The following is a 14,083-nucleotide window of genomic DNA, read 5'->3' on the forward strand; positions in this document are numbered from 1 at the left end:
CTGTACTCCTCTCGTACTCTTGCTTACCTGCTTTGATGCTCTGCCTGCTTCCCCACTGAACTATTTGCCTGTGTGGTACCTCCTTGTCTCCAAACTGCTAACCCTGACAATTGCAAAGAATATTTATTTTTTCCAGTTTAGACAAACTCTTAATTGGCATAATAAAGCAAGTGGAGCATTATGGGGAGGTACAAATTAGGATCCAACAGAAAAATAATGTAGCGCACTAAATATATTTCGCTGCAGTGCTTACGCTGTCTGCATTTTGGTTTGTATTGCTTACAATCAATTTGCTTTGCTATGCAGCCGCTCTTCCTAATCTACCATATCTAATGTGCATTTTCTTTTCTCCCGTATCTGCACGCATTAGGCCACGCTTGGGTAATCGGGATTACCCAATGCTAAATACATTTCCTCTGCATTTTCCAATCAACACTGCAATATCAGACCCCAAAGAGTTGAGAGAGCTCCCAGTTTAAAAGGGTCTGGGCTAAAAGGGAGGGAGAACTGGTGGGGGGCAAGTGGAGCAAAGGGGAGGCAAGGAGGCGGGAAGAGGCCTATCATCTAGTTACAAAGAATGGTCAAGTTCCTTCATGTGATTATCTTCATACACATAATCTGTGTGTGGGATGCTGCACAAATATCAATTATGGTAATAAAAACTGCACGTAAAGACTGTATTACAGTTCTTGTTGTTGCTGCTGCTGTTGTTCTGCAGATAGTTGTGTGCCCTGTACAATACTATGGATCGAATAGTACCCCTTTCTGTTCCCTTAGTAAGATGAAGCATTGTGTGATAAGGATTAAGTGTAAACTGCAGTCTTTAAACTTTAGAACAATGGTTCTCAACCTGTGGGTCCCCAGATGTTGTTGGACTACAACTCCCATCATCCCTGACCACTGGTTATGCTGGCTAGGAATGTTGGGAGTTGTAGTCCAATAACATCTGGGGACCCACAGGTTGAGAAACACTGCTTTAGAACAAAAGCTTTGAGCTCCGATGACAAAGCATCAAGCCAAAGTAACAGGTGAGTTAAGCAGCTGAGTTCAGCCGTAGAATGAAGAGGCCAAGGTGGACTACTCTGCCCGCCTCCTTTGTGAGCTAATGAATTTCAAGCTCCCAACTAAACTAACTCAATAAACAACAAATATGCAGGTAGAAAGCCAGCGGGCGTGTGGGGGGATGGATATTCAGCATATTGTTCACATGTGCAAATATTTGGCTGTTGGGAGATATTTGCCTTTCAAAAGCACCACAATACTCACCAAGGCAATCATAAAGACCCTGACTTATCCAAGCAAGTATGGCAAGAGTGATAAGGTCTCCAAAGCTCGCTGCAATGGGTGTTGCAACATTGTCAGGATTTATGCCAGTCTTCTTTGACCCAACAATAACTCCAACCATTATTATTCCTAGAGCCAACAGAAGTAGAAAGTTTATCAGTCTCATGCTGCAATTGTAAGAGTGGAAAACTTTAAGAAGTGATCAAATTAAAAAAATTGGGTGTTTTTCCAGCTTAGTGCAGTGCTCCTATTTAATTTACGTCCTTCTCACCATGTTAAAAGCAGCTCTGCTTATTAGAGCATGAATACTTGCTTTTTTACAATCATTAAAAATTAAATGGTGTAAATTCCAGAATGCATGTTTGAACAACTGGAGCTGAATTTGTAATTATTATTACCTCATATGCTATTCATTAAAATGTTTCCATCAACAATCCACAACTTAACAAACACGTGAGATAATTTTGTAAAGACCAGACAAAGAACATTACTTGACTAACACTCAATAGATTTTTTTAAAAATCCACTTATTAAATGCAAGTTAAGCAGTCTCTGGAAAATACCTTAATTTCTATTCTATTTCTGGCGGGCTAGAACACAGGTGGAATGAAACTGACTATTCGTCTAAACAATATGCCTCGTTTACGCTGCAAAACTGCTGTTTATTAGAATTGTTTCTGTATTTAAGTACTTTTTATAACATAATGTTTCTTTTACCCTGTAAAAGCGATGCTATGAAGGCTGTTGCTACACTGCTAGAACACAAGAGGACTGAGTGATCAAGGCGGTATTTGCCTTCAGGAATCCACCCCAATATCACGGCTGCCACGGCTGCCAAGAAGCCAACTACAGTTGCTTGCACCTAAAGAAGTGAAGATAAAAATGAAAATTGAATTTGCATCACAAGAATTGCCTTTGTATAAACATTCTGCTGCACAAAAAATTTACAAATGATGAGGAAATCCAAGCAACTGCCAAGATCATGGTAGAACACCCATGAGAGATGTGCTCTTTGTTCTATTACCAATTTCCTCAGCATCAGCTTCCAAAATGGGCAAGGACAGAGCTGCCGTGTGTACAGCCAACTGCTTCATTATAGCATTTATTGATTTCTTTTCTTTCTTTTTGCTAAGTTTTATAGACAAGAATAATGTTATACAAATAAGTATACCAAATGCCGCCCGCCAGCATTTTAAAAACCCCGGGACAGCGGAGGACTTCTCCGCTGTCCGGGGCGATTTAAAAGCCCCCGGGAAGGCAGGCAGCGGGGACAAAGACTTTTGCCCCCCGCCAGCCTTCAGAAGAGGTCCTGGACCTCTTCTGAAGGCCGGCGGGGGGCAAAGGTCTTTGCTCCCCCCTGCCTGCCTTCCCGGGAGAGCAGAGAAACGCAGCGCGTTTCTCCGCTGTCCCGGATGGCTTTTGAAGGCAGGCGGGGGGGAGCAAAGACTTTCGCCCCCCGCCCGCCTTCAGAAGACCTCTTCCTGTTACTTCTTCAGCTTCCGACAGCTCCTCCTCCCAGTCTTCTCCCTTTGACCACTCATTATTGTCCTCCAACCAGCACTCCCTGGGCTCCCCGCCTTCTTCCCTTGGGTTTCCCCAGCTGGTTCCTCCCACCATTCCTCTGCATCCAACCAGTCCATGACATCTTGTATCCATGACAATGTGTTAATCTGCAATGGCTTTTTAACACTTTTATGAATCCTTACCTGTTTTAAGGCCAAATTACCAATTATTAAATTCCACTTCTCAATGGGTGAATCCATTTTTCCAACATTTACCTGTAAAAAAGCACAAAGTGTGTTTTTAGCAAGTGAAAAATATTGCCTTGGTAGTAATTTGAAGAGTTCAACTATCGCTTTCTACCACAAACATTTTGTGTGCTATAACATCATTTCATCTCAAAAGTATATGAGTTGTGTGCATGTTTCTTTAAAATGGAAGCAGTGATCAGATTTTAACTGACTGTCAATCCAAAAGTGCTAAGGGAGTGGAGAGCTACATACTGTCTGTATACCGTATCTTGTCAAAAACTGCTTTGTGTTTAAAGCAGCATTATTAGCATGTAGTGTAGAATTGCAGGTTTTTTATTTGTTTGGCAGCAGCTGGTTCATAGGAATTATATGAAAATTATGCTAATTATAAGATTGATGACAAAAGACACAAAGCATGGTTATTCTCCCCCTCGTGACACTGTTCTGACTGTTCCAGTTACAGATAGGTAGCCGTGTTGGTCTGCCATAGTCAAAACAAAAAAATTCCTTCCAGTAGCACCTTAAAGACCAACTAAGTTAGTTCTTGGTATGAGCTTTTGTGTGCATGCACACTTCTTCAGATACACATTCCAATAATGTGTATCTGAAGAAGTGTGCATGCACACGAAAGCTCATACCAAGAACTAACTTAGTTGGTCTTTAAGGTGCTACTGGAAGGAATTTTTTTGTTCCGACTGTTGTTTGACTGTTCAGAACCTTCCCTTTAAGTCTCTCTCTCTATTCTTATTGTTTGAAATGTTTAAAGGCAGACTTATGCTTAAATGATGCAAGAGTACTTATTTTGCACAATTTTAAAATCATTAAATTCTTGCATAGAAGTAAGCAGATGACCCCAAAAATATTTTAATACCTCCCAAACTAAAGAACTGCAGAGTATTTTATTAATTAAATGCACATCAATGTGCATTTTGAATAACTATGCACATAGAGATATGTGAGGATAAAAAAAAGATTGACGCCACCTGACTTCTTCCAACCAACCTGACAAAAGACAGGGTGCAATGCACTATGAAGGGCACAGGACACAAGGGGTGGTTTGGGGAAATAGGGTCAGCACACCAGTCTATTCACTTTTCAACTGTCACTTGCCTATGATAATTGATGATGGATGCGGATCTCAACAAATGTTGCAGATGTCCCTGTGTAACAAGAAACCGCTAATATCAATACCCCAGCCTTATAATGCTTCATATACTTACAGCTGTTGACAGTCGGGATGCCAAAGTCATTTCCAAATTCCCTTTCAAACCAAGTAGTGCAGGAACCAAAATGAAAACTTCAGTAATGTTTTTGAACACTTCCCAATGCTATTTGACAAATGGAAAGCATAAAATAGATATATTAAAAAAACACAATAAAATAAATGTTTTAAAAATAGTGACACAAACTTACATTTATGGGAAAGGGTTTTCTATCTAGATATTACCAAGGGCAGAATATACTTTATATTCATGAATCTCAGTAACTAATAAAGCCAAAATCAGTTCAGTATCTAATATATTTTCCCCAGTATCAGTACCATCAACAGTACAGAAACATTCCAATAATGAGTCATGACATATCATAGCTGAATATATAAAGCTGTTGTTTCCCTTGACAGTATTATGTAACTAGCATATCAAAAGCCCAAAGACTGTAACTGAGTAGCTAATCTGCTTTGATATCTCAGTGGGACTTGCAAGGAAAAGAAGTATCATGGCCTTTCTCGCTGCCATTAGTTTAGCAGCTTGCACTGATATAGAAGAACAGCTCGTTCTAGCACCAACATTGTCTAGCATGCATTTTACAGGCGTCAAAAAGAATATGATGGAGGGCCTTGTGTAAGCCTTGCAGAAATCAATATATACTACATCCATATAACCTTTTTTGCTATGAAGATACCTACCCAAATAAAGGTAAACCTGGCGTGGCTTGTTATTGAGAAAATCATGCTAGTTCTTTGCAATGACTGTGTTTAATGACCGTGTTCTTTTCCAAATGCTTCAAACTCCTTAATTACTTGTCCTCAAAGCTTCCCAGTTATGAACACAGCTGACCAACAATCTGTAATCTGGATCTTCTCCCCACACCCCTTTTACAGATCCAATGTACTGTGTGTCCCAGCACATCCAGTCCCCCGGTACATTTCAAAAATTATAGCCAAAGACTCAGATTGCATCTTCAGGTTCCTTAGGTGTAATTCACCTTGCCCTAAAGATTAATTCAATAGGACCAAAGTAGTTTAAATAACATACCTTAATTCGATTTCCAACCAGCAAACTGAGGAATTTGAAATATAAATGTGAAGATAGCGTTAGGAGTTTGTGGGTGCCAGACCCCTCTAATTAATCCCTGGATTCAGCCAGTGCTCAAATCTGCTCAAGCCACGCTGGCTTCCTGTGAGGTGTTAACCTGGGTGATGAGCTTTTAAAGAGAACAGGGCCCTCAACAGATAAAAGCCGGAGTTTAGAGTAGAGAGTTTGGTGTGTGGATGTGAGAGAGATGTTAATAATAATAATAATAATTTATTATTTATACCCCGCCCATCTGGCTGGGCTTCCCCAGCCACTCTGGGCAGCTTCCAACAAAATATTAAAATACAGTAATACATCAAACGTTAAAAGCTTCCCTAAACTTCTTGGTAAACGAGAAGTAAAGTGGCAAGCTGGAGAGAAAGAACATGATGTGTGATTTCTGTTCGAATCTAAGGCCGTGTCCATGGGAGGAAGAAGACCCTTTTGAGGTGTTGATGCTGTCAGCCCCTCCATCGCAGGCTGTACATGTGTGCAAGTAAACCATATATCCTAAAGGCACCACAGTCTCTGCTGAGTCTCGTTCCCAAAAGGAAACACAAGCCCTTGGAATCTTGCACTGCATGGAGACTGGGGTGGCCTCCAGTTGATATTAAAGATCCTGCAAATATAATGGCGCTTGTGGTGTCCCTTTACACAATTTGCCTGGCTTTGAAAATTCTGCCTTTGTGCCAAATGACCTCATTTCCTCCCTACAAATTCTAAAGCAGCGAAAACGGATTTTAGAGGTGGGGGTGGGGGAATAAAGCTTCACTCAGTGAAGTGGGTAGACTAAGAAAAGGAAACTACAGTGGTGCCCCGCAAGACGAACGCCTTGCAAGACGGAAAACCCGCTAGACGAAAGGGTTTTCCGTTTTGGAGGCGCTTCGCAAAACGAATTTCCCTATGGGGTTGCTTCGCAAGACGAAAAAATCTTGCGAGTTCCCACGGGTTTTTACCGCTTCCCCCCCCTTTTCCTAAGCCGCTAAGCCGCTTAACAGCTGATCCGCTGATAAGCCGCTTAACAGCTGATCGCTAAAAGCCGCTAGACCGCTAATAGCGCTAATCCGCTAAGCTGTCAATGGGCTTGCTTCGCAAGACGAAAAAACCGCTAGACGAAGAGAATCGCAGAACGGATTCTTTTCGTCTTGCGAGGCACCACTGTAGAAAAATGGCGTGACTAATATCTTGTTCAACATGTGCTGAACATAAGTTTATTGCAAGGACAATTAACCTCCTGAAACTCATATGAACCTAAGTAACATTTGAGAACTCAAATCACAAACAAAATCTTCAGCTCCCTCTTGACTACAGAAGGACCCACTCAGAAGTTGTGTGTGTGTGTAAGTAGCCTTACATAACGAACAAACAACATTACAATAAAACAAAAACACGTACTTCAGCCTTAATATAGAGGACCATATTAAATGTCAGAAAAAAATCAGAATGTGTACATTTAAAGCCATACGTAGGAAATACCAACCTGAACAATATCCAGAACCATCCCAGCAGATACTGTTCCAAAGCCTGCTAGCAAAAATGGTACCAGTATCTGTAATGCCATAATGCTACTAGATTCTTTTGGCTGTTTTTTGCTGCCTTCCACAATGGTATCTTCTTCACCATCACTAGATACGTTGTTGTCCTGCAGCATAATATCTGTTTCCGACATGTCCATTCTGTCTGAATAATTATATCCTGCGAAGTTATCATACTTTGGGCTACAGCTCGATGAATTATGTCCATTGCTACCATTATGAAAAGTTGAATCTGAGAAATGATGATAATCCATGTGCTGGTCAGTCCTAACACTGAAACCATGCCCTGATGGCTGTAATCCATCTTGCCAGAGACCATTCACTTTCTTATGTCTTTCTTCCTGGTTTTTGTGATAAACAATTGGAACCATACTTAACAGCAGGTTCAAGAACTTGTCAGACTGAATTGTATTTAGATTTATAGTCCAATTTACAAAACTTTCTCCATGATAGGCTTTATCATTTGTTTTCTTGCTGACAGATCTTCCTTTACAGTTAGTCATGCTGTTTCAAAAATATTGTTCTGATGACTGCTTCAGATCCCAGGGAAGTTTGAATGATGCATCAAATGGTTATATAGAGATATTTGATTTGATACAGCCGATCACGTTGTGAAGTTGTCTGTTATGTAGAAAGATTTCTTTTCACTAACTTTTGGTCTTGAGCAATTCCACAACAAAGCTGGGATCTAAAAAGAACACAGTAAACATGTTAACACATCTGCCTTTTTTGGCTTCTAAAACTTGATAGCACAGGCATCTACTCCAAGGAAGTTACTACGTTATAGCAATGCTATTATACTGGGTTTTTTTGTTTTTTAAAATGTATTTTTATTAAAGATCTTCTGTTGTAATCTTAAATCATTCTCAGTCATATGGTGGCACAACCCCAGCAACAAAATGGGAAGGAAATGGGTGGAATGGGAAACAAACCCAGCTTGGTTCATATCTTTTCCTTCTGCAAGACAAAATCCTGATTCTCCTGCAGTCATTCTTCTCCCCTTCCCTGAAGCACATCAATATTTGTCTCTGACAAAGGGCTTGTCCACAAATGCTTGAGTTTGACCAGGCATAGGCAAACTCGGCCCTCCATATGCTTTCGGACTACAACTCCCATCATCTCTAGTTAACAGGATGATGGGAGTTGTAGTCCCAAAACATCTGGAGGGCCGAGTTTGCCTATGCCTGAGTTTGACTTTGAATCTCTGGCTGTAGAAGTCCCTCACTCTAAGCATTTGCTATCTCCCTAACCTGCTGAGACATTTTAAATGCTTTCTGGTAGTTATGCTTGTACCTTCTGTGTGGAAGAAATTATGGAATTGTTGAAATGACTTTATCATAGTGCTCCTGCTACCACTGCTTGCTTTCTGAGGCCTTCTAAGCATTGGTAAACACGGGGGCAACGTTAGAAGTGATGTGGTGATAGTTACATGGTGATGATGTTGCCAGATACTCTGTGGAAGTGAACTTTTTCACTACTTTGATAGAGATTTCTTTTCTATTTCTATTACCGTGCTTTTGATGTTCTGTTGAGAAGCACAGGGTGCCAATTAGCTACGCCAGTATAAGCTCTGGTGTAATGGTGGTCATGTTAAACTGGAGCATAAGATCATTCTGCCTAAAACACAACAACAAGGAAATGATGATGATATAACATAATTTGGGTGAGAGCCACAGCATTAGTACTAAGATACAGGAGTCGGTCAAATCTTCTAACATGCCAGTTGACACCACAATTGCATATTATTGTCTGAGTCTTTGAAATTATTCATCATTCTGGAATTTAGTCAGAGTTTCTGGGAGTAACCGTTTCTATTTTTCGTAAGTATTAGTATGTTGTAATGTGTATTTTTTTGAAATAAATTGAATTAATATCCTCAATTACTACTCCATAAATGTTAGTACTCTCCTCAACATCTACTTAGCTCTCCTTTCGTTTTGTTTTTAAAAGTATTTTTGGCTAATAATAGAAGTGATGGAAACTTGCAGAACCACTTTACAAACCTGTTCATTGGAATGTTCTGCAATACAACAATCTATCTTGCCTCTTTAAAACCTCCAACCTAGTAAATAAATACATGGACCTGTAGTTAAAAGATGTTTTAAACAGAAATCTTCAATTTTAGCAGTTGGAGTAAGCAATACCAAAAAAAATGTGATAATGGAGTCTGAAGGGATTATAAAACTGCTCCATGCTAAAAAAAAAATTGCACATAGCGTGGTTCAAATGATTTCACATCTACCATGTCTCTTGGCTTATACAGTACAGTGGTGCCTCGCAAGACGAAATTAATCCGTTCCACGAGTCTCTTCGTCTTGCGGTTTTTTCGTCTTGCGAAGCACGGCTATTAGCGGCTTAGTGGCTATTAACGGCTTAGCGGCTATTAACGGCTTAGTGGCTTTAAGAAAAAGGAAAAAAACTTGCAAGAACTCGCAAGCCCATAGGGAAATTCGTCTAGCGAAGCGACGCAAAAACCGAAAAACCCTTTCGTCTTGCACGTTTTTCGTTTTGCGAGGCATTCGTCTTGCGGGGCACCACTGTATATGACTGATAGGTCTGTACTCTTCCTAACTGCCTAACTGGATTATCAATAATCACATTGTCTTCATTAAATATTACTCATAGCTTAGGACGCTTAAAGTATTTTGCTTACTCAGAACCTAACAGGCTGCTTTCATACTTGCAAAGATCAGCAAATAGGTACTTAGGATGATGAGGCATAATGGTGTCTGTGTTGACACAGTGTTAGAAGGGTCCTACGGGAAAACCCATTATGCTAGTTTTTACGAAAGGTGTAATGTTTAAGAATGGCAGATATGTCTACAATGCAGATTATCTTGTTTCACTGTGCTGTATTCCTTGTTCTTTGTTGCTTACAACATATTTTCCTTCTATTTGCAAAAGTAAAACTAAAATGCAAAAACACAATATATTTTCCTTCAGTTGTTTACACTTTCCCAACTCCCAAACACCATTCATTGTCCGAGCAGCTAATTGCACAAAAACGTGTGTGTAGAATCAACACATGGTGGGGTGGGGGGTTGTGCCTTCTGGCTCTACCCATGACCTCTGTACATTGATCTGAGCTTTGCACAACCTGCATTCTTGTATTACAACTTTTCAGAGATGAATTTTGAAATGAAAATTGGAAATGTTATTGTACTAGAAGCATCAAAGGAGGGAGGAAAATAGAGGGAAGATCTGGGGGTGAGAAGTCAGCTTTTAAATTTGTATTCATTTGTATTAATTTGGTGACAAGTTTGTTAAAAGTTATGGAAAGTCAGTAAAAAATAAATGACAACTTTTCAGAGAAACCTAGATAGATTTGCTTAATTGCTTTAGCTCAGTGGGTGAAATTCTTCTTCCACGAGAAACAAAGGCTCAATTCAAATTACACCAAATCATAGTTTAGAACATGGGTAGGCAAACTAAGGCCTGTGGGCCGGATCCAGCCCAATCGCCTTCTAAATCCAGCCGGTGGACGGTGTGAGAATCAGTGTGTTCTTACCAAAGTAGAAAGTGTCCTTTTATTTAAAATGCATCTCTGGGTTCTTTGTGGGGCCTGCCTGGTGTTTTCACATGAGTAGAATGTGTGCTTTTATTTAAAATGGATCTCTGGGTTATTTGTGGGGCATAGGAATTTGTTCATCCCCCCCCCAAAAAAAAAATATAGTCCGGACCCCCCACAAGGTCTGAGGGACAGTGGACTGGCCCCCTGCTGAAAAAGTTTGCTGACCTGGTTTAGAACTTCCAAGTGCACAATCTATTATCATTTCCTCTCTGCTGAGCTATTCCCTCCCCCCATCTTCTTATTTGCAAATAACAGCAATCTCTGAGTGTAGAGCAGCAGGTGGAACTATGGTTTGCAAATTCAGACAGCACACCAAACCAAAGTTGGCATAACTAAAACCAGGCCTTTGGCTGATTAACACTCTATGGCCTTTTAAATGTGATTGTGCGATAGGGGTTACTGGTTTGTTTTTGGTTTTCCGTGATGTATTTTGTGTTCTCATTTTGTATTTTTATGTTACGAACTGCCCTGTGATCTTTGAATGAATACACATTTAATAAAAGATAATGATTAACAGATTTTGCCTAATGTCTGAATTCAGTCAGTTACTAAAAATCCTGTATCCATACTCCTAACTTGTATTGACTTCAAAGGGACTTGAGAAGCATAACTGTGTGGGAAGTTCAGTCAGAGGGTGTCCTCAGTAAATCATCACCAATAGAATAGCATTAACTATAATAACATTAGCGAAGGAGATCAGACCAAAGGTCTATCTGGTAGCATTCTGTTCTCACAAAGCCCAGCCAGATATATACAGGAAGTCCACAAGCAGGAAGTCCACAATAATGTGCTCCTGCTCTATACTAACTAGACATATAGTATCTGCCTTGCTTGCATGCATGCATAAAGTCCCATGTTCAATCCTGGGCATCTCCAGTTGGGGCTGGGACTCTTGCCTGAAGCACTGTACAGTTGTGACCAGTCAATGTAGATGATATGCGGCTAGATGGACCAATGGTTTGACTCAGTGTAGGGCAGCTTCCTATAATAGAGGCGCTCATCACCTTGCCAACAAAGGTCCGTATAGTTAAAGCTATGGTTTTCCCAGTAGTGATGTATGGAAGTGAGAGCTGGACCATAAAGAAGGCTGATCGCCGAAGAATTGATGCTTTTGAATTATGGTGCTGGAGGAGACTCTTAAGAGTCCCATGGACTGCAAGAAGATCAAACCTCTGCATTCTTAAGGAAATCAGCCCTGAGTGCTCACTGGAAGGACTGATCGTGAAACTGAGGCTCCAATACTTTGGCCACCTCATGAGAAGAGAAGACTCCCTGGAAAAGACCCTAATGTTGGGAAAGATGGAGGGCACAAGGAGAAGGGGATGACAGAGGACGAGATGGTTGGACAGTGTTCTCGAAGCTACGATGAGTTTGACTAAACTGCGGGAGGCAGTGGAAGACAGGAGTGCCTGGCGTGCTCTGGTCCATGCGGTCATGAAGAGTCGGACACGACTAAACGACTAAACAACAACAAGTCCACTGATAATTTGGAATGCCCCATTCTGCACATTTACAAGCTCTGCAATATCCTTTAGAGGTACTATAGGTTATTGTTCTCCTCCTCCCCCCCAATTGTTTTGAAACAAAAATGAACTGTGTCAACCCTGACCAAGTACACGTCTGCACGTTTCCAACTGATATGACCTCAGACTGAGCTCAAAAATCTTAACACTGGTTGAGATGCATATGTAGATAGGAATCAAGCACACCATCTTGTTTGTATATACTTGTGGAAATTATGTGGAAATGAAACCATGACATCTTGTTAGTAGAGAACTCATTCTCCAGGTGCCTATCATTATACAAGTCAAAACAGTACTATCCTCTCATAAAAGGGATGTTGTCAGCAGGCTTGGCGAACCACAATGCTTCCAGAAGTATAAATATCACTTTGCGGGGGGGAGCAGGGGGAGCCCAAAGTGGTTAATGATAAGTGAGTATACACAGCGGGCATGTAATGATGGCTGAGTGTTGAAAAGAAGAGAAATGGAAACTGGGGAGGAATGCCTGTCTGCCTGGAATCCTGAATAGGAGCATGCCACACACACTGCAACCTTTTGTTGCAGGTACAAAGTTACTGATAAAAGGTAGATATGACAAATTGGCATAGAACAAGTAATTAATGCACGCTTGTAGTTTGCTCTTGTAGTTTGTCTGACACCTCATAGTACATAAGTCACCTGTCACAACCAGAAGCCACCAAAAGCAAGGAACTCATGTGTGCCAGTTTGAAATACTGTCTTAAACAGGTTACTATCCTTATTCATAATGAATGTTTGACTTTACAGCAAAGCAGGGACCAAATGTATATTACCTGTCCAAAATAATGAAAAGTAAATGTATTTTCAGATTTAGATAAATCAGGAAAAATACATAAAGTTTTATTTTAAGTTTTTATTCATATTAACCTTACTCAAGTGCAACAATGAATGTTGTAGTGAGGATGAATACAGTAGCATCCTGGTTTTGTAAGTTTGATTATCTGCCAAATAACAGTCATGCAGGGTAGTGCAAACATAATTACAGGGCTAACTTAACCACTATCTACAGAACTGAAAACTCAGTTAAATCATACTTTGTTAAGATGTAAGCATTTGTGAGCCCCTTCTGCTCAAAATAAATTGTGAACTTAGCAAGATTCCTAAGCATGCTGCTTAGCTTTGACAAAAAAAGCACTATTCCCAACTGCACAAAAATACAACATATTCTAAGGAATTTAACCATTCACAGTGTATGAGTTTCAAGGGTGCAGCAATTAAGGCGGAATAGCAGCAGCTAAATCCCCAAGCTGCCATTCTGTGTACCTGCCTTTGAACCATGATGAAAGTAAGTATTTGTATAAATGAGAGATAATCAGGGGGCACTTAGTATAAGATATGGCATAAACCTATGAGAGATTTAGGCTGCAATCCTAGGAGTAAACTGCATTGAATTCAATAGGCTTACCTCTGAGTAGACATGTATAGAAATGCACTGTTAGTCAGTCCTCCATTAGCTGTCTCTGTTGTGGCTGACATCACTAAGATGACATGGAGGAGACCTATCCACTATCTTGCTTCCTTTCCACCTAATTCTGTTGCCGTCACTGACATGTATACAAAACATAGCTCAGGATCTTGGGGCATTACCATTGCACTTCTGAGACTGTCATTACTCACACAGTGTGCAATGATTTGTCATTCCGGTAAATAAAAATGACTGTTTGACAACTTTTGTATATATATATTGTTTTTCTGTGTTTGTCTTTTATGGCAACAATTTATGGGAACAATTTATGTCTTGGGAACAATTTATGTGGGTGCTTAATTTAAACAGAAGCCTTTCAAAATTAAGCTCAGCTTGAAAGTTCCCCTGTTTTTCTCTCAGTAGCACCTTAAAGACCAACTAAGTCAGTTCTTGGTATGAGCTTTCGTGTGCATGCACACTTCTTCAGATACACTCACACGAAAGCTCATACCAAGAACTGACTTAGTTGGTCTTTAAGGTGCTACTGGAAGGAATTTTTTTTGTTTTGACTATGGCAGACCAACACGGCTACCTATCTGTAACTGTTTTTCTCTGCCACCCATTATCTAATGATTAACAAAAGACAGCATACCAAAGCTGCTGAATGAGGTGAATTGTTTTTTTCCAAATTCCTATGTATAT

General features: G+C 40.3%; 1 protein-coding gene across 3 annotated transcripts in view; it reads right to left on the minus strand.

Moving 5' to 3' along the window:
• SLC41A2 (solute carrier family 41 member 2) overlaps positions 1 to 14,083 on the minus strand; it is a 41,912-nt gene that overhangs the window by 26,291 nt on the left and 1,538 nt on the right. For 2 of the 3 annotated variants that reach the window (XR_014555604.1, XM_083700500.1), the window contains exons 2-6: positions 6,810 to 7,552; positions 4,256 to 4,363; positions 2,991 to 3,062; positions 2,002 to 2,146; positions 1,267 to 1,413 (exon numbers count right to left, since the gene is read on the minus strand). Coding sequence is in view for 2 of the 3 variants with exons in the window: in XM_083700500.1 (XP_083556626.1) it covers positions 1,267 to 1,413; positions 2,002 to 2,146; positions 2,991 to 3,062; positions 4,256 to 4,363; positions 6,810 to 7,367 (1,030 nt within the window). In the remaining variant the exon portion in view is untranslated. Of the gene's footprint in view, positions 1 to 1,266; positions 1,414 to 2,001; positions 2,147 to 2,990; positions 3,063 to 4,255; positions 4,364 to 6,809; positions 7,553 to 8,374; positions 8,482 to 14,083 lie in introns of all 3 variants that reach the window. The other variant, XM_083700499.1, reaches the window with a different exon arrangement.

This window comes from Podarcis gaigeae (genome assembly GCF_964106915.1).
Source record: "Podarcis gaigeae genome assembly, chromosome: 10".
Lineage (NCBI taxonomy): Eukaryota > Metazoa > Chordata > Lepidosauria > Squamata > Lacertidae > Podarcis > Podarcis gaigeae.